Below are 20919 nucleotides of genomic sequence, written 5' to 3'. Positions count from 1 at the left end.
TTTAGACTGCCTTAGGTATTTATGATGTTAACTCGCATCCTTTTACTTCCAGAGAATTTCCTTTAGCATTTCTCACAAGGAAGGTCTAGTAAGATTATGAACTCCTTCAGCTTTAGTTTGTTCTTTACCGCTTTCATTTCTAAAGGATAGTTTTGCCAGCTATAAATCTCTTAATTGACAGTTTTTTCCTTTAATATTTTGAATATATCATCCTATTCTCTCCTGGCCTGAAAAGTTTTTGTTGAAAAACGAATTCATAGTTTTATGGGAGTTCTTACATCTATAACTTGTGTATTTCAACATTAGACTTTTAACAGTGTAATGTGTCTAAGGGTAGCACTAATTCAGATTGTATTTAGAGTCCTTTGGGCTTCATGGATCTCAATGTCCATTTCTCTCTCCAAGTCTGGGAAACTTTCAGCTATTACTGCTTTAAATATATTTTCTGTCCCATTCTCTCTCCTCAAATTCCCATAATGAGGTTGTTTCTCTTTAGCATGCCCTCGAAGTCCCACATACTTTCTTCACTTTTTCATTTTTTCTTTTGCCCCTCTGACTAGATCATTTTAAATACCCTGTTTTCTAAGTCACAGATTCTTCTACATGGTCAAGTCTGCTTTTGAAGCTCTCTATTGAATTCTTCAGTTCAGACACTGTATTCAGCCCCGGGGTTTATCTCCCCCCACCCCCGGTTTTTCTTTGTTGAATTTTTGTTTTGTTCATGCATTCTTTTGCTAATTTCATTTAGTTGTCTGTGCATTTTTGTAATTCACTAAACTTTTTTAAAGAATTATTCTGAATTGCTGGTAGAATAGTTCACAGATATCGATTTTTTAAGAATATTTTTAATGCTTTATATTTTTGAGAGAGAGAGAGAGATGGGGAGGGGCAGAGAGAGAGGGAGGCACAGAATCGGAAGCAGGCTCCAGACTCTGAACTGTCCGCACAGAGCTCGATGTGGGGCTTGAACTCACAAACCAAAAGATCATGACCTGAGCCGAAGTCAGATGCTTAACCAACTGAGCCACCCCGATGCCCCTCACAGATGTTTCTTTACAGTCACCAGAACTTTATTAATTTCTGATGTTGCTATCTGAACATTTGAATAAGTGGTCTACTCTTCACAGGTTTGCTTTAGCCAAGAGTTCTTCACCAGGAAGCTCAGTTTGGGCTTGACATGTCTACTAGTAACATCCTTGGGCAGGTGGAACTTGCTATTAGGGCCATCTGTTTTGGGGCAGGGCAAGCTCTCAGGTTGTGGCGGGTGGGGTGGGGATGCTGCTAGCTGGAACAGTTGGATAGGACTGCTGGGTTTGTTCTCTGCCCAAGCAAGGCTTTGGGATGGGCTGTGCAGTTCCCTGGGTTTTCTAGTCAGGCTTACTAGTAGGTGGGGCTATGAAGTCACTTCCTTGAACTGGCAGAGCAGCAGGACAGGCCCTGGGGGTCTGCACAGCTTTGGGGAGTCAAGTCAGACGAGATTGTACACTGAGTTCCCTGGCCAGATGGGGCCACCAGTTTTGCAGTGCAGACAGGAATAGAACCAGGGTGTGCTTCCTGTTCAAGTGCTGCTGTAAGAAGGGCTCTGGCTGGGCTACACAGCTTCCTGTGTGGCCTGGCTAGGTTTCCTGGTCAGATGGGCTGAAGCCTCTATTCAGCAATTGCTAGAGCTATGGATTACTTTCCCTGCTCATGGAGAGCAGGAGAACCAGCTCCAAGGCCTAAAAAGTTCTTTGCGGCTTACTCAAGGTGGCCTGCACCCCAAGTTCCCTGGCTATATAGGGCCACTGTCTTTGCTTTGCAGATAATCAGCTCTGCCTGCTGTACCTCTCCAGATGTCCTGGCCAGACTTTAGTCTGGCAGGACCAGGAGCTACACTCATATGTGGGCCAGGTTATGCCTCAGCTCCCCTGCCTGAGCTGAAGCCAACCTGACTCCAGGGTTGACAAGGCTCTTTAAGTACCCCATTCAGTTACCCTGCTGAGTTCCCTGGTCAGACTGCACTTGTTTTGGCTCTGCAGATGAACAAAATTAAAGATTGGGACTACTACTTGGCCACTGCAGGTAGGAACTTGGTATGCCAAGATCCAGATACTGTTTGCTGCAAGCCCCTACCTTCTCCATCAGACTCCCAGTGGTCAAGCCCCAGATTCCCTGGCAATCCCCATGGGTTGAGACTAGAGTAGGGGTTCCCAAGAAGTGACCTTCAATGCTAGGGGTGCTGGATTCCCCTTTCCCATTTGAGGAACCATAGGCTAAAGACATTTTGGTGTGGTGATACACCAGCCTGGTGGAAGGGTAGTGCAGTCAGCATGTAGCTGTTCCTTCTATCCCAATGCAGTCTGTCTTGGCCTCTGTGGTGCAAGGGGCTGCAGTCTGTCTCCCGTGTTCTAAGACTTTCTCAGTGGTGTCTAATCCATGAATAGTTCTTAGTTGTTGTTCTCGTAAGGGGAAGTAAAGTTAGGAGCAACCTCTGTTGCCATCTACCCATCCTTTATCAGACTCCTATGACTCCTATGTCTGCCTCATGGATTTATTTTCATCTAAAACATAAGGAATGTGCCTGATATGTAACATATGTAACAGGCTCTGAACACATGTTGGCCTTTTCCAGTGTAGCCTAGCATTCCATCACCAAATACACACTGCTTCATACACCTCTCACAAGTATCAGTCTTATAAAGCCTTACCCAACCACCACGAATTATCAAGTCTCACATGCTCTCATGCCATCTAGCTCCTCAGTCTTACATAGTACTTCTCATTTGTTTACACATTGGCCCAACCCACCCTGAGGGCAGACTCATCTGATTGATTCCTAGTACAGGAACTGTTTGATTAAAAAAAAAGAAAAAAAATTCAACAACATTAAACATACTGCTACTTCAAATTAGGAATGGGAGCTTAAATGAATCTCCCAGCTCAGCAAATACTCTTCCTATAGCTTCTAGAAACCCTAAGGAGACGTTCTCAGTACTGTGATCTTAAAGCCTCTCCTCTCTTCTGACCTCACCAGCTACCAGCTTAGGAAGCACCTGTCCTACCTCTTGCACATGAAGCAGCTTGGAACCAGAGATGTGGACAGATGGAACCGAGAGTGCCTGGCGTTGCTGCTCCAAGTTTGGAGGAAAGAGCTGGAACTAACCCCCCAAAAGACCACTGCAGTAAACAGGACCACAAAGAGTTCATCCAAAGGCAGCTCAGGCACCAAGTCCACCAGGCACTTAGTACTCAAGCAAATCTATGGTAGGTATCCTTCTGGGCACTTTCTAGTCAATAACAAGCACCCCCAGAGTGTTGCACCAGAATCTGAAATGGGATTTAACTACACCGGGCAAACCTCCACTGATCTTACTTCAAGCATCAGGAGAATTCTCAGCACACATTTAATGCCTCCCCTCCAGCAATTCTAGTTCAGGGTTGGTTTAATGATGCATTTTGGCATCTCAATCAAGAGGTCTTCTGCTGGCCTTCATTACCCTTTAAACCCCTCCAGACCACTGCTTGGGACTTCCCCCTTACATTACCCATTTGGACGGCTCCAGGAGCAGGAACACTCTACTCTGTCTGCCTCACTTTGACCTTCCTTATGCTAAGATAGTACAGGGCTGCCCATCTGTGGGAATGCCCTAGACCCATGCACAATAGTAAATACTTGCTCAGCAGATGACTGCTTTAAGTTGGAACATTTTCAGCTCTGGAAAGAATCATCCAAGTAAAGTCAGCAGAGTACAAGCCTAGACAGCTCCCCAAAAGAAAAAAAGTTGAGTCAAGGCACCTTTAGAAACAGATCTGCAGCCCAGGCAGCAAAATCTCAGGACTTTACTCTGGGCCTACATGGTATTTCCACAGCATACTTAATTTCTCTTGGCAGATACCAACAAGTTCAAGCCTGTACCTCAATAAGGAACTTAAAACTTGGTTAGGCCACAGCTAACCATGGTCAGAGAGAAATGGTCACTGTTGGTTGATTTCAGGTTGTTCTCAAGAAGGGAAAGTACCTCATCCCACAAGATCTTCCAAAGCCCATTCCGTGCTGCGCCTCAATTCAGGTAAGGTAGCCAGTGCACTGGCAAAGCAGATTGGGGAGACAATTTGGGGAAGCATTTGCCTTTTTTGTTTCATCCCCAAAGATGGAAGACATGAGGACAGAGATTGCCAGGGGTTTCCAATGGTCATTTCATTTGAGATGTGCATGTTTTTCATTACCCTTTCATGGAATCATTACGGCAGTCAACATGTCTCCTCTGTAAGAGACAAATTATTTTCACAACCACAAGTTACTGGTAACACTACCTCCAGTAGAAACAATAATTGGTACCTATTATTGATCACTTTTACATATATGTTCACATAAAGGAAAGGGGAAATGAAATACTGTCATTCTTCAAAGTAAACACCTTGGGAATTCTGGTTCCATATTGACTTCACATTAAGATTCTTCACCTCCTTCCCAACCTTGAAAAGTTCCTTAACCACAAATTCTGGCTTTTGCCTTTCAAAGCCCCATGAAGAGGACATGTAATATTTAATAATATGTCCTACTTAGGCTTCACCATGCACAATTTGACTCATGCTCAGGGAACTTTCTTTTCAGCAGCAAGACAAGAGTATTTTACTCTGGGCCCCCTTCATTCACACCAGCATTAAATCTAGGTGATAAGTTCAGTGCTGTCAGCAGTTAATGCCAGATCCAGTGTTGTTCATGGGTGGCTATGGCAACACACTCCCCCCAACCCCACCCTTGCTGATCCAGTCATCCTGCAGGAATAGAGTGCAGCTGGAAGGTGAACAATGACTGTCAGCATGAACTTTAACATTCATTTAGTTTTTGATGGGGGGAGTGGGGAGAAACCTGGAGGTAGGGGACAGAGTAATTACTGCCCAATCTTTAATAAAGAGTTGGGCAACTCATGGAATATAGGCAGGCTGATCAGGGAGTAGTGGGTAGGGTAGTTACAACTGTGGGCTTTGATTCCTTTCAAAGTTTCCATGTTAAAAAAAAAAAAGCTTTTGTTCTACTTGAATGAATTGAAAATTAGTTTCAAAAACAATGGTCAGCTAAATCTACCAGGAAAAGTAACATTTAAATAATCAAAACATTTTTACTTAGCCCTGGATTTCTCTTGAGACCATCAGAAATCTTAAAAATGAAGATGTTTATAAACACAAAAGGTTTTTAGTCAAAGGGCTCACAGTTAAGAGACAGAATAAACACACACAAATACTTCGTGATTTCTTGGATTTCATATGAACAGCTTGTCCTACACGCGTAATTCTCAGTGGCTTGAAAACAGACAAGGTCTGAAGAGAACCTTTTCCTAACCCTAACCTTGAGGGAAGACCAGGTTTTGTTAAGTCTACACATGTACATTAAGCACTAAACAGTAAGCTGATTGTCACAGCTGCTAACTAGGGTAGCTGGAGCCCATACATGTTTCATACAGAAAATATCTATAAATTGATCTGGATATTTAAGTAAAAAAAAAATCTATAATTTCCATGGAAATGGGCACGACTGACACACACAAATTTCTGCAATGTGAAATCCAGATGCCAAATTGAACCAAAAAGAGAACATTAATTGTGGTCTTCTCCATGAATAAAAGTTAGTTCATTTTTTTTTTTTGCTTTAAGAATTCCATGGAGTTAAGGATCTTCTGATTTGCTCACTATCTTAGTCACTTTTAGGAAATTATTTGGCACACAAATATTTGAGCAAGGATTGTTGCTTCCAACTTCTAGCATAGGGATAGGCTTTAGTAGTGCCTTTACCTCTTAAAAGAGGAAGCAGAAAGTGGGCTGGATATAGCCTCCTTGGCCTGTGTTTCTCTACGTGCATATGGGAGACTCCACAATCCCTGTTCTCCAATCCAACAGCGACCCCTGCATACCACCCACAAAACAGCACAGGACTGGTCAGAGAGCATATACATATATAACATGTATGTATACAAATAATATATATATAACCTCCTGGACACTTAGGTGGCTCAGTCAGTTAAGCATCTGACTCTGGATTTCGGCTCAGGTCATGATCTCATGGTAGTGAAATCAAGCCCCACGTTAGGCTCTGTGCTGAGCGTGCAGCCTGCTTGAGATATTCTCCCCACCACCCCCTTCTGCCCCTCTCCTTTGCTGGTGTTCTCACACACCTAAATTTGCCCCCCCCCTTTTTTTAATATAAAAGAACTACCTTTTAAAAACCCATTCCAATGAATGGAATAACCGTGGCTCAAGTGATTACTAGTAACGGTAAACCCTTTGTATGAATGCAGAATATTCCTGCCCATCTACAGATGGGTATGCAGATAACTCAAGACGATACAGTAAAGGCAGCCAGAAACAATTCCGTATCGGTAGTTTACTTTAAAATAACTTTAAGTAACCATAATAAAACCAGGAAGAGAAAAAGTAAGACATGTTTGTAACTTTTTAAAACTACTCACCTTTCATGTTTGCTTCTTTGCTCCACAGAGAGGAGAAACATAGCAATTTGTCCTCAGCAAGAGGGTTGAATACATCACTATTTTCCAACTGTAACACCTTAAAATTTTTCATCCTATAAGTAACTTCAAAGTCATAAAAAGGCCTAAAAAATCCATTTCAAGATTGATATGCCTATTAGTCTGTCATCCTTAAAGAAATCTTCAAATGAAATGGTTTTCTAGAATGGACTATATAGCCAAGTGTGTGGTACATGGAAAGTTGAGAAGTAAGCGTATATGCGAGTTTGTGTTGTTTTAGGTTAGATGCATAGAGAAAGCTACACCAGTTCTTCTAGACAGACTGAAGACCTAGGTCCCAGTCTCAGCTCAAGTACTTGGCCTCTCCCAGTCAAGGTTCTTCAAGAGGTGTCCTGTATTGGGGTGCCTGGGTGGCTTGGTCAGTTAAGCATCCAACTTCATCTCATGGTTTGTGAGTTCAAGCCCTGTGTCAGGCTCTCCTCTGATAGTGCAGAGCCTGCTTGCGATTCTCTTCCTCTCTCTGTCCTCCCCCTATTCGTGCTTTTGTTCTCAAAATAAATAATCTTTAAAAATGTCCTCTATCTTGGAGGATAATATAAAATGCAAGGCTGGTAAGTTACCGATCTCTACAACAAACTGGCTATCACCTTACTAGCTTCCTGGACAGTCCATATCTAACCCTTTACCTCACCAGGAATGAACTCTTCTCTCTAGTATTAAAAATAATAAATAATATCTCTCTGGTATTTGCTTTTAACAGTGAGCAACTTGCAGTGTATCCAACTTCTTGAGAACAGTGGAAGATCAAAGAATTTTTCTTATAACCTCCAATCAGCTACTCAATCAAAAACCAAAACAAAGCTTCGACCGCCTCTGGAGGAAGACCGTGTCCGGGGGAGCTGGAATAGCTAGTGCAGAGTTCTCATCCTCTCCTGATTAACATTTACATCTTGAGAAACTTTACTATTCATGCCCAAAGTCAATAATAGCTTGAAAACATGGTAATAACTGAATGACCATGCCAGGATGTTTTCTCTCTGCTCGTCTACAGCACTATCTGCCCTCACTTCAGTCAGTATGGCTATAAAGTAGAACATATAATTAATAGTAACGTCTAAGCAAAACTAAGAACATGAGCACTAACATGAGATTTCTGCCAGCCAGCTGATGTAAGCCTGGTTTTTGGCTCTAGTGAAGAACCTAGATGAGACGGGGGAAGAGCCTGTCCTACAGCAGCCATTTTTATCAGTTGGACTAGACCATTCATGCCCAAGGTACCAAAATTCAGGCCTTATTATTTCACTTGTATTTTCTGCCTGACCTATAGGTGAGCAAGCTTGTCAAAATGCCATTCCTAGTAGCAGGGAAAACACATTCTTGCTCTAAGAACACCTGGCATAAATAAAACCCAGTGATTATAGGTTTTTCACATTTTTTTTAAAGATTTATTTCTGAGAGAGAAAGTGCAAGCAGGGAGGGGGTGGGGGGAAGAGACAGAAGATCCAAAGTAGGCTCTATGCTGACAGCAAGCTTGATACAGGGCTTGAACTCACATGCTGTAAGATCATGACCTGAGCCAAAATCAGATGCTCAATAGACTGAGCCACCAGGTGCCCCAGGTTTTTCACACTTTTAAGAGCAAACTTACCAAAGGAATATAGACAGAAGGCATAAACAGTGGCATATTAGGCCCAAATATTTCTAGTAGAAGTGTTTCCATTTTCTTAAGATTACCACCACCCTGTCCAGATAGGAAGAGATAAGAACCAATAAAGTGTTAATTACTTGATTTTTTTTTTTTACAATTTGCTAATTGCTATTTCCTAATTATGAAAATACAGTTGACTTTTGAACAACCAGGTTTGTGGCTCCTCTTAACGTGGATTTTTTTTCCAATAAATGTATATAGTATTAATAAAGATAGCCATAGTACTGCAAATGTGTTCTTTTCTCTAGCTTGCTTTATTATAAGAATTAGATATATAATATGTATACAAAATAGGTGTAGGGGCACCTGGGTGGCTCAGTCGGGTAAGCGCCTGAATCTTGATTTTGGCTCAGGTCATGATCTCCCAGTCATGAGACTGAGCCCCACATTGGGCTCTACGCTGGGCATGGAGCCTGCTTAAGATTCTCTTTCTCTCCCTCTTCCCTTTCCCTGCTCTCATTCTCAGAGAAAAATATGTGTAAATTGATTATCAGTAAGGCTTCTGGTCAACAGTATAAGTAGTAAGGTTTTGGGGTAGTCAAATGTTATACATGAATTTTTTTTACCGGGGGGGTGGGGGGGGGTGTCAGTGCCCAAACCCTCCCCCAGCATTTTTCAACAGTCAATATAAATCTAGATCAAACCAAATACCCTTTAGGTGTAGGAAAACCTCAAACAACTTTAGTACTACCTTGAAATCTTGCTACTGCAAAGGGAGCTAGAAAACCTCTGTAAGTAACAGAACTCCATAGTGAGGTGCTGAATTTCATGATGGATAAATGCAATCATTCCCAAATAAAAAACTGGTTTCTGTTGCTGTCCGAATGAACTGGAACTGAGACCAAAAAGATTCTACTTTCTCGGTAAATAATAGAAGGTATAATCACTCCGTATTGTAAATATTTAGTTTCTATGAACAGCAAAATACTCTACCCACCTGTGACCAAGTATAATGTGCTAGTCCAAGAAGCCAGCCTGTGTTATTTTCCTACCTTAGTGCAAAGGAAGGTTCATAAACAACTTCTTTTAAAAGTTCAGCTTTAATGACAAACATTACATCAGTCTCTCTCCAAAATTAGATAGACGTGAATAAAGAATTTCAAACAGGAGGTACCATGGTGCCTCTTACTGTACTCAATACACTGTACTCAATGCAGTGGGCCCCTGGGGATGCCCAGTGATATACACATTGAAGCAATAATGTAAGTCTGTGAGCCACTGTTCCTGAATACCTCCACTCTTCAAGGTCTGCAGAAAAAAACAAGAATAATTTGAGAATTGTATCAAAAATCTTATGCTACCTCACAGATTTTTCACACCCAAACAAGATCTCAGAACCACTGCAACCCTATCCTCCATTTATCAATCACCACAGGGTTATTTGTTAACTGGGCATTACCACAGGTAGTGAAAATTCCTGGGTACAACCTCAAGTACAAGTGCTACCAGTTTCTTGTTTCATCTGTTCCCTCTCAAATATTGCTAGGAACTAATGACATTTCACCATCAACCATCCCTACACCCAGGACTTCCCTTAGCATGCTAGAGGCTTACAACCTATGCACTAACAAGAACTGAGAATTTTTCACAGCCGACTGACAATTTGTCATTCTCTTCCATATAGAGGTGAGCGGATTCCCCAACCTCTGAATAATCCAAATTCTTGACTTTTCTTCCCTATTTCTGAATTATTCTGCTGCCTCTTCCACTATTTCTACAAGGCTACTGAGACTATTCAGAATGAGAATCTGTGTTATATACACATATAAGCTCTATTACTCTTTGAAGTATTACTACATATATCAACTAATAAATCCCCAAATACCTATAGACAAAAACTCTTCCAAACCAAAACACCAAAGAAATCCTAGACAAAGCTGCCCCTGCAAAGTAGATACAGATGAACACAGAACCAGTCATTACACAAACCTGAAGCCTGCAACATCTTAATGTCCTCTTTCTCTCCAGTGAACTAGGTGGCTAGAAACTGGCCTTAAGTTCATTCCTGCTAAATAATGTTTTTAATGACATTTGTTGAGCACTTAATGCCAGTTTCACTGAAAACTTTACTCGAATGATCTCACTTTATGTTTACCAAAACCCAATGAAGTTACTATTCCTACAGGTAGGTAAAACAACTCATGATTAAAAACATGCCAAATTAATCAACAGTCTGTATCAGAATCCTGGTAGGAGTGATTCTGATGCCCTGTACCTTTTCTAAGCTGCCTGCCACCTTAATTCAACTTGAAAATTTTAAGCCTTTTATTACGGACTCTGGATCAAAGGCCTTCCCTCTGGTTAAGTGACAGGTGCTAGTCAGCAGGGGAAGCCCTGGAAATCACCACAGTGGGCTTCATTCCAGGTGTCAGTCAATGCACACGAGGCCTTGCCTCCCCAGAGCACCCTCCACATGCCCTTCCCATGCATCCTTTTTCTAGTACTAATGGTACAAAGCCCTGTGCCATGCTTCTTACCGTGATATTCTTGATGATCTGCTGCACCAAGATGGCATTGGTTAACATATGAGTCCTGAGGGGTGCATGCTGAAGCAGCAGGCGAAGCAGCTGGCCCACAACAGGCAGCTCCTCAGGCCCAGCTCTGTTCACCCGCAGGCTCTGCAGCATCAACCTGAGGACTCGAGGCAGGAGAGCCAGGATGGAGACACAGACCCCCCACAGCTTGTCCCTACAGTAACAGAAATGAGGCAGTGAGCCAACACACACAGAAGTACACTTTCTGTATTTCCCAAAACTGAAAATGTACTCTTAAGAAATGTGGTGTTTCTGATAAAAACCCCACAAATCAAAACTAACAATTGGGTTTCATCACAGCTAAGTAAGCAAATCCAATGTAGAATCAGCTGTTCTCCCCTACTCAATGAGTTCCAGGAAGCCTAGCAATCAACACTTTCCTGGGCTTAATAGGATATTCTGAAAGCTCTGTTGATCATATATAACACAGGAGCAGCCAAAGAACAGAATAATCTACATATGCATACTGTTTTCTACTATTGAACATTATCCAACTATTATACCATCAAAAATCCCACTGGCAAAATCAGAATGTCCCATTGGTAAAAAGAAAACAACTTGGGACACCTGGTTGAGTCAGTACAGCATGCGATTCTTGATCTTGGGGTCATGAATTCAAACCCCTTTAATACTGAACTAACTGAAGATTCAACCCCCAATAAACTTTTAACGAGTCAACATGGGAACTCCCTGATCAGCATTAGGAAAAATGTACTGATAGATCTCTACCATTCCGGATAGCCACCCTGCCTCAACAATGGATTCTTTACTAATACTTTCCTTTCTTCTACTCCCTACCTTTAAAAAACTTTCCTTTTCTGTATCACTTTAGAGCTTCCCTCTACTTGCTAGCTGGGATGCTGATCAATTAATAAAGCCAATTAGATGTTTAAAATTTACTAGGCTGAATTTTTGTTATTTAACATACAAACGTGATCTCTGGGGGATACAGAAGAGAAATTACTGTAGAGGGTACACAGCAGTATGTTGATGATGTTCTATTTCTGAACCTGGAAGTTAAACTTACTCTTTAAACTATATAAATGTTTCATACATGTTTATTTTTATGATATATAAAAGTTAAAAAAAAAAGGAAGAAAAGTATGAAAATGTTAACAGGCAATAGAATAATTTTTATTTTTTCTTTGTTCATGTTAGATTTTTTTTTAAAAAACCTTCTACAAAAAATTTTAATAGGCATACCAATAAGAACATAAGGATGAGAATACTTTCTTTAAAGTGAAACATTCCAAACTATGCTAGAAACTTTAGTCTGAATAGTATGTAAGAGCTAAAGTACTAATATAAACACCAACATCTTAGAAAAATTTCCNACTGATGGATGTGGGGGGGAGGAGGGATGGGCATGGAGGGCACTTGTGGGGATGAGCACTGAGTGTTATGTGGAAACTAATTTGACAATAAACTGTTAAAAAAAAAAAATCCAACAATTTAAATTCTACTCTGGCTAGTTCTAATAAAGCCCAAAACAAAATACAAAGACTGTACTTATTAGTGAGTACATTCCTATAAAGACAGAATTTTTTTTCTTGCTAGACCTATAGCAATAATAATATGGAAAGCTCCCAAGAAACTTTATAATGCCATCTAACTTTTCAAATTTGTAGCTTAAAAGAAAAAAACTAAAAATTCTCATTACAATACAAAGGGAATTTATGAAACAATAAAGAAAAAGCCAGTTAAGGTTTACACAAATTCTGAAAGAAAATTAGGATATTTATAAAATCTAATTTTCTTTCACTCTTTCCTCTTTAATTAAAAACATTTTTAAATTTTATTCTTATTTATCTGATGGGGAGAAGTGGAATAGGTAGAAAAAAATTAAAGTCGAAGAATACAAAAACTATTACCTTTTTCTTAGATGTTCTGCTTCTCCTTTCTCCAAAGTGAGCAAGAAATAAAGAAGACTGTAGCAACAAGAAGCCAGAAACGGTAGTAGAGTCTCACTAAGTACACATGTATGATCCAGGAGCTTACAGATAACACCCAAAACACAGCCAGCTGTACTGTCAGGAATTACAGTCAACCCAACCTAGGGAGAGAAAATTAGATTAATAACCTCTTCACAACAGTCCTTCTCTCCAGGATAAAACCAAACCAAACCCCGTTAACCAGAGAGTTAACCTAGTATCACTTCTACTGAGAAACAGCAGATACATAATACATGCCATCTGCCACACCTTAAGGTCCTATTTTCCCTTAAGAATTTAATTTCTAGGGGCGCTTGGGTGGCTCAGTCAGTTAAACACCCATCTCTTGATTTTCACAAACCATGAGATTGGGCTCCGTGCCACTTAGAGCATGGAGCCTGCTTGCAGTTCTCTCTCTCCTTCACTCTCTGCCCCTCTCCTGCATGCACATATGCGCTTTCTCAAAATAAATTTTAAAAAATTTAATTACTACATTAAATAACTTTGAAAACATGCCAACTCAAGAGATACTATTCACTTAATCCACTGCCTCCCCTCTATGACAGTCTAACATTTTCAAGACATTACAATTTCTGATCAGAAATACCATCATTTAAAAGGATTATTTTATGCACCCTCCCACTCCCACCCCAAAAATCTTGATGCAAAACAATCACATTTCCATGATTTTTAGATTCTTCAGACTAGAAAACTCTAATATCTGGCACCACCTCCATCCTACGTAATTAAATGTACAAACCAAAGTTCATTTTACGATTAGCTTTCCCCTGCCCTTTAATTTAGCTAGTCATTCAGACATGACTAAGTAAAACATCCAGGAGTAAGACATTACTATACTGAACACTTGACTGCTTCACTGCCTCAAAACCCCAATAAGGGACATCATGGTTTGTGTATTCATCTGGACTCTACTGCTGGTCATTAAGGTGAACTCTAACTTATAACTGTTACATATGCATGATTTAAATCTCCTGGAAACTACTGTTATCATGAAAAAGTCTTGAGGCTCTGATCAGGCTGTTTGAAAATAGTAGCCAAGACCGACTAGCATGTTAATCTTTTACTAGAATAATGTATGTGTCAAAGGAGGGCATAAATACTTGCAGTGGAGGTGAAAAGAAAAATGGCAGGGATCTTTAGAGACACAAAGGATAAAGATGAGAAGTTTGACAACAAAGAGAAACGAGTACTGAGAATTCAAAGCAGCACTCTTCCAACTCAAGGGAAGTAACATTTTAAAGGAGAAAAGGGGGTTGGAATGTACCTATAAAATTACCCAAACAAGTGAGAGTGCCTAGAAGATAAAATGTGGGAGTCTTCGTTTACACTATACATAATTATAATAAACCAAAAATCCAAGTATAAACATTGGAGGAAGCTAAAAAGCAAAATCCTGGGTCTTTGGGAACAAGAGACACCGACTGGCCAGAAGACTAAACAGTCTCAAGGCTGACCTTGCTGCTTCTAGTGACCAGGCCCTGAGCCTGTTAGGTTACATCCCTAGTTTAGAACCAAATCTTCAAGGTGGAAATCAGACCCCAGCCTGGACACTGGATTCCCAATACACCAACACCAGGTATGTGTTAATTAAAGCATTACATGTCAGAGGAACCTGAGGTATAATTTTAAAGCCCTTCATTGCAGGGCCACCTGGTTGTCTCAGTTGGTTAAGCACCTGACTCAATTTTGGCTCAGGTCATAATCTTGTGGTTCGAGAGATCAAGCCCCTTGCTGGGCTCTGAGCTGACAGTAGAGCCTGCTTGGGATTCTCTCTCTCCTTCTCTTTGTCCATCCCCTGTGCATGCTCTCACTCAAATAAAATAAACACTTTTTTTTAGGGGCCCTTCATTGCAGATGTACAAAGTAGGGTCCTAGAAAAGAGGGATTTTCCCAAGGTCATACAATTAATTAGTAACAGACAGGAAAAACCTCAAGACTTCTCAGTCTGGACACTCACTCACTCCTTGCCTATGGGAAACCCACTCTTAACTAAGAATTACCTATGCTTTTTTAAGTAACAAAAATAAGTTTTTTAAGTATATTTACCAAATGCTTACTGATGGCACTCTGGAGAATGTCAAAGCTCTGGCTTCGGGCAGGGACAACCAATAAACTGTGACAAACTGTCTGTCAGAAAAGAAGAAAACCAGTAACCAAATCAGGACCAAATCAGTTCTATGGACTTTTGTTTTTTAACCGACTTGCCCTACATATAACAGAACACTTAAAAAAAAAAAATGATTTTTTTTAATTTAAATCTTAGTTTACAAGTGCAACATTGGTTTCAGGAATAGAATTCAGAGATTCATCACTTATATACAATATCTAATGTTCATTACAAGTGCCCTTCTTAATAACCAGCACCCATCTAGTGATCATATGGTATTTGTCTTTCTCTGACTGACTTCCCTTAGTGTAATACATTCTAGCTCTATCCACCTCATTGCAAATGCAAGATTTCATTTTTTTTTTTAATGGCTGAGTAATATTCCACTGTTTATACTACATCTTCCTATTTATCTGTTCATTAGTCAATGGACATTTGGGCTCTCTCCATAGTTTGGCTATTGTTGACAAAGCTGCTATAAACATTGGGGTGCATGTACCCATTCAAATCTGTATTTCTGTATCCTCTGGATAAATACCTAATAGTGCAATTGATGGATCACAGGGTAGTTCTATTTCTAGCTTCTTAAAAACAATGACTTTGAAGATGCAAATATCCAAGGTCAATCAATCACATCTCATATATGGGCTAATTTTCCAAACAATTCATTATTTAAACATTTACTGAGCACTGAGCTAGTCCTATTAGCTGCCAGGCACAGGAATGAAAGAACTCCTGTCACAGCCCTAAAAAAGTAGCTTTAATCTACCAAAGTAGAGACTTCTTCTATTAATAAGCGCTACAACAAAGATACGAATGACGTGAACAAAGGACTCAAAAAGCCTGTTCTGCATTTGGCGAGAAAACATACCATAGAAAAACACTTATGATCCAGAAAATACTAATACCCTGTTCAAATTAATTATAACACTGCCTCCTATTTCCCAAAGGTAAAACGAAGAAAACAGTCCATAGGAAAGGAAGAAAAATAAGAGAAGTAGGAGTCAAATCCTTAGTATTTTTAATTTTCTAAGTCCTCAAGGAAATGAGGAGGGAAGCCAACATCAAGTCCTTCAGAGACTTCATTACACAATTCCAGAAGCGGATCGAGTGCCAAAAGTGAAATATGTGAAAGAATCACATTGGAAAGACAAAGACAAGACTGGTAGGAACAAGAATATCAATCTAGAAAGAGGACAGTCAAGCTAAATTCAAGGGAACGGTCAATCAACCCTGAAAAAAATCAACAGCTCTATGCATTATTTCCCTGGAAAACCTACTGTAAATTAATACCACCCAGAGTTTTCACAAGGCAATTTTTCCTCTCTTTTATGCTTATGTAAGTAACAATATAAACAACATATTTCTAATGCCATCTTCCTACTCAAAACAAGCAGTGAATATTTTCATTAATAAAAGGTAACTGCAATTGAAAAGGCCCATTCAGGGTGCCTAGGTGGCTTAGTGGGTTGAGCATCTGACTCTTGATTTTGGCTTAGGTCATGAGCTCATGGTTCCTGAGTTTGAACCCAACATCAGGCCCCACACTGATACTGAGGATCCTGCTTATGATTCTCTCTCCCCCACTCTCTGACACTCCTCTGCTTTGTCACAAGCAAGCTCTCTCTCACTCTGAACAATTTAGACACTGGGTGGGACTGAGTTAGGTAAGTAAACAGCACTGGAGTGGGTGGGAGAGCTACAGTGGCCTAGAGAAGGCCATTCATGAATAAATAGAAGCAGACTATCCCCACAGACTTGGGAGTTCAAATGGAGGGAAGAAGATGCCTGTAAGTTAGAGGGATGGCACCAAAAGATCAATTATAGACAAAGAAATTGATTAAGTAAATTCTATTAAGTATTAAGGGAAACCAGGGTTCTTACCTTCAGAAAAGGCAGATACAAGAGGTAAAGAAGACAACTAGAATGAACGCTGTAGTGTTTAATTCCTGATTTCTGTCCACTGACAGTCTGGGAGCAGCAGGGTCCAATAGCAGTGACCACACCCAGAGTCCTGAAGTTGCTTTCAAAATACCATTCTCCACTTAAAGGAAAACTAGGCTTCTTTGAAAAATACCTGATTGCAGGGCTGGGACAGTGAAAATAAAGTATGAATCTAGAACAATCTGTGGTACAAGGAAGTAGAGAAGTACTCAGAAAAAAATGAGCACATGTCAGAAGAACAAACAAGCTACTAAATTCTATAGTGACCCACTAAATAAAATAGGAAACCATACTATCACAAATTAAAAAATAAATAGATGAATAAAAAATGGGATATTAACGTTGTTTCAAAGATCTCATAAATCATTATTAATTACAAAGGGGAAAAAGTAAACACAGGAAAACTGGACAGACAGCACTTAATCAAGTAATCAAAGTGAGTATTTAATGGGACAAATCAAAACCATGTATCACCTGACAGGATGTAGTCAGAAAACCACAGCATCACCTGTGTCATATTCCTATTAAATTCGTATAGCCCACGAGGGAACATAAATCCAAATGGGAGAAAACTTTTACAAAATAACTGTCCCAATGTACTTCAAAGTGTCAAAAGTCAATGAAAGACCAGGAAAGACTGAGGAACTATACCAAACTGAAGGAGACAAAACAGACACTACAAGTAAATGCAACAAAAGATTTGGGGTATACAGAACATTACTGAGGAGGGACTGGGTGGCTTAGTCAGTTAAGCGTCTGACTCTTGATTTCAGCCCAGGTCCTAAATCCATGGGTTGTGGAATCAAGCCCTGTGTCAGCTGCTTAGGATTCTCTCTCTGCTTCTAACCCTTTCCCCCACTCTAAAATTAAAAATAAATAAATTAAAAAAAAAAAAAAAAACCATTACTGAGGGGGTGCCTGGCTGATTGAGTTGGTAGTGCATGCTACTCCTGATATCAGTGTCATGAATTCAAGCCCCACACTGGGCACAGAGTTTACTTAAAAGAAGGAGAAGGAAGGAAAAAAAAAATTACTGGGACAACTGGCAAAACATGATTGAAGTTTGAAGATTAAATGCCAGTAATATACCAATCTTAATTTCCCAATTTTTGATGACTATACTATGATTATGTAATGAAATGCTCTTGTTTGTATGATATACATGCTAAAGCATGGACTATGGGCATCATGTCAAATAGTCTATGAAAATAAAAGTTCTTTGTACTGTAGCTATAATATTTCTCTAAGCTTGAACTTGTTTCACGATAAAGGCAAATAAATATTAACATAAACACAGGTATGTGCATACTCACCAACACACACATTTACAGTTCTCTCTTTTGCACATTACTGTGTTAACAAGAGACTTACATGTAACAGAATGCTGACCTCACACAGCACAGTTCCAGAACAGGCATAATAATCTAGTCCAATGTGGAAATTAAAGGTTTTTTAAAAAATATATAAATAAAGGGGCAAGTGGGTGGCTCAGTCGGTTGGATGTCCGACTGCAGGGAGTTCGAGCCCCACATTGGGCTCTGTGCTGACAGCTCAGAGCCTGGAGCCTGCTCTGGATTCTGTGTCTCCCTCTCTATCTACTGCTTCCCCACTTGCATGCAGTCTCTCTTGGTCTATCAAAAATGAATAAACATTAAAAAAAATTTTTTTAAATATATACTTATTTTTCTTAAAGTTTTATGCATTTAACTTCTAGGTGGAAATATTTGTCTACCTCTTTTCTTTAGAATATATACAGAAAGGTCAAGCACCTAACACTTTTTATAAAGTCATTTTATTACTGTATTAAAATGTTAAAAATAAAAAAAATTTATTACTAAAACACTAAAATTCAAATTTAGAGATCCTTTCATTTAACAAAGTTATATCAAAGAATGTATTTACAAAATGAAAATTCCCACATACAACCCAGATCAGAGTTCAATGTTCTAAGAAAATGTCCTTCAATTTACCTTTGACAGATTACATTTTACCCTTCCACTACTGGCAGTCTCTCAACTATTATCAACCAATAATACAAAAGGTAAGAAAGAGACAGGACATCCAGTCTCTATTCTAGGGCTCTTTCCCTACCCTATTATTCTTTTAAGTACATGGTGGGAGAACAAACTCAGTTTACTTAAGCTGCCTTTACTTATAGTATTGGAAACCATGCTTGTTCAGGGTCCTTTTGTGCACCACTTCCTTTTTCCTATTATTCTAATTTTTTAATTACCATAGTTTCACATAAATATCTAGTATTATAGATGCTCTACCTTTATGTTTATTCAACATTGTCTTGCTATTCTTGGTCCTCTGCATTTCAATACAAATTTTGGAATCACCTTTCTAATTTCCACAAAAATACCTGCTCTGATGCGGATCTGGATTACAGTGAATCTATACTATAGATTAATTTAAGGAGAACTATCATCTTTACAATATTGGGAGTCTTCCAATCCATGGCATGTATTTAGGTCACCTGTAGTATCTTTCAGTAAATTTTGTAGTTTTTACTGTCCTCAGAGGTCCTCAGTAATTCTTTGGTGAAATGCTTTTTTACTCTCTCTCTCTATATGGCCTCTGTGTCTGTCTCTATTATTAAGGTAGTGCCCTCAGAGGTCTTCATTGATGCCTATGTGTTCACTGAAGCCCCAACCCACTCCACGCTAGAAACTTTACGCAACTGTTATTTCTTTAGCACCGTGAGTCACACAGGTTATTGTCTGAGCTTTAGAAGATTTTTTTTAATGTTTATTTTTGAGAGACAAAGCACAAGCAGGGAAGGGGCAGAGAGGGAGGGAGACACAGAATCTTAAGCAGGCTCCAGACTCTGAGTTGTCAGCACAGAGCCTGACGCAGGGCTCAAACTCACAAACTGCAAAATCATGACCTGAGCTGAAGTCAGATGCTTAACTGACTGAGCCACCCAAGTGCCCCTTGGCTGAGCTTTAAAGCCTCTCCTTTTGCGACTTAAAAACTTGGGAATGCCGAGGACAGAGGGGAATCCGATCTCCCTCTCGAAGTCCCTTGAGTCTCCAATTTTTTCAATTCAGCCCTGCAAGACAATCAAAAGGTTGGTGGGATTTTCTGTCCTCCAATACAGGCCAAGTGACAAAGCCAAATTCTTATCCTCTTGCTGAGAGAGAGCTCCAATCTCCTCAGGTATAATGTTAAATACAAAACTGTGCATGTACAAAGTGAAATTCCACAAAGCCAAAGAAAAATCAGGAGCTATGAGCAAAATATTTCCTAAGGTTCAAACAGAGCAGAGAGATGTTTAAGTTCTAACCAACCAGAATGGAGTCTTCATAGAACATCTAGGTTTATTCAGATGGTGCTCAGAATGAGAACATTAACAAAAGGGACAACTTTAGCACAAAGGTAGAAGCTGGTTAGCTTTTTCTGTATAGGGCCAAACAGTACATACTTCAGGTTTTGCAGGCTGCATACATATTGTCACATAGTCTTGTAGGGTATTTTTAACAACAGCTAAAATACACACACACACACACACACACACACACACACATATATATGTATATATATATGTATATAATTTGTTGATGCTTGACTTATTAAAGGCTACTTGCTCTAATAAACCCCTCCTACAAAACTTAAAAACAAGTCTCAAAAGGATAAAGCAGATATTCAAGTAACCTGACTGCCTTCCAGAACAAAGCAAAACACTCCAACATAATATAACACATAAAAATTCCATTAACCAACATGCACTCAAAAACTACCAGACAGGACAAGAAGCTTGAAAATATGCTACATAATCAGGAGAAAAATCAATCAGCAAAAATGACATGACAGAATCAGTGTTAAGAACTTTGAAATAGAGGTGCCTGGATGGCTCAGCTGGTTAAGCATTTGACTCTTGATTTCAGGTCAGGTCATGATCTCATGATTGGGGAAAATCAAGCCCTGCATTGGGCTCTGTGCTGCAGTGTGGAGCCTGCTTGGGATTCTGTTTCCCTCTCTCTCTGCCCCTCCCCTACTCATGCTCACTCGCAGGCTCTCTCTCTACATACATACATACATACATACATACATAAATACATAAGCAAACAAAAAGAATCTTAAAACAACTAGTTATAAATATGTTTAAGAAAATAAAGAAGGGAGAACACCTGGGTGGTTCAGTCAGTCAAGTGTTCAACTCTTTTTCGGCTCAGATCATAATCCCAGAACATAATACCCCACTGGG

The 20919-nt window shown here is 39.7% G+C and overlaps 2 protein-coding genes across 4 annotated transcripts in view; one reads left to right on the top strand and one right to left on the bottom strand.

Annotated features, from left to right (window-relative positions):
* INVS (inversin) overlaps nt 1-9029 on the top strand; it is a 163466-nt gene extending 154437 nt beyond the window's left edge. Inside the window, exons 15-17 of the mRNA XM_077756096.1 lie at nt 3014-3243; nt 3975-4049; nt 7225-9029. Of these exons, the coding sequence (XP_077612222.1) occupies nt 3014-3243; nt 3975-4049; nt 7225-7376 (457 nt within the window). The 3' untranslated portion in view covers nt 7377-9029. The remainder of the gene's footprint in view (nt 1-3013; nt 3244-3974; nt 4050-7224) is intronic.
* A 164-nt stretch (nt 9030-9193) lies between these two features.
* The window catches only part of TEX10 (testis expressed 10), a 60261-nt gene continuing 48535 nt past the window's right edge, over nt 9194-20919 (bottom strand). For 2 of the 3 annotated variants that reach the window (XM_077756093.1, XM_077756095.1), the window contains 4 exons: nt 14705-14785; nt 12578-12759; nt 10650-10860; nt 9194-9420 (listed from right to left, as the gene is read on the bottom strand). In XM_077756093.1, coding sequence (XP_077612219.1) covers nt 9307-9420; nt 10650-10860; nt 12578-12759; nt 14705-14785 — 588 coding nt within the window. In that variant the 3' untranslated portion in view covers nt 9194-9306. The remainder of the gene's footprint in view (nt 9421-10649; nt 10861-12577; nt 12760-14704; nt 14786-20919) is intronic. The other variant, XM_077756094.1, reaches the window with a different exon arrangement.

This window comes from Crocuta crocuta, unplaced genomic scaffold, assembly GCF_008692635.1.
Source record: "Crocuta crocuta isolate KB4526 unplaced genomic scaffold, BGI_CrCroc_1.0 scaffold431, whole genome shotgun sequence".
Classification (NCBI taxonomy): domain Eukaryota; kingdom Metazoa; phylum Chordata; class Mammalia; order Carnivora; family Hyaenidae; genus Crocuta; species Crocuta crocuta.
The sequence above is the reverse complement of the archived record's forward strand: the minus strand, read 5'-3'. Positions and strand labels throughout refer to the sequence as shown.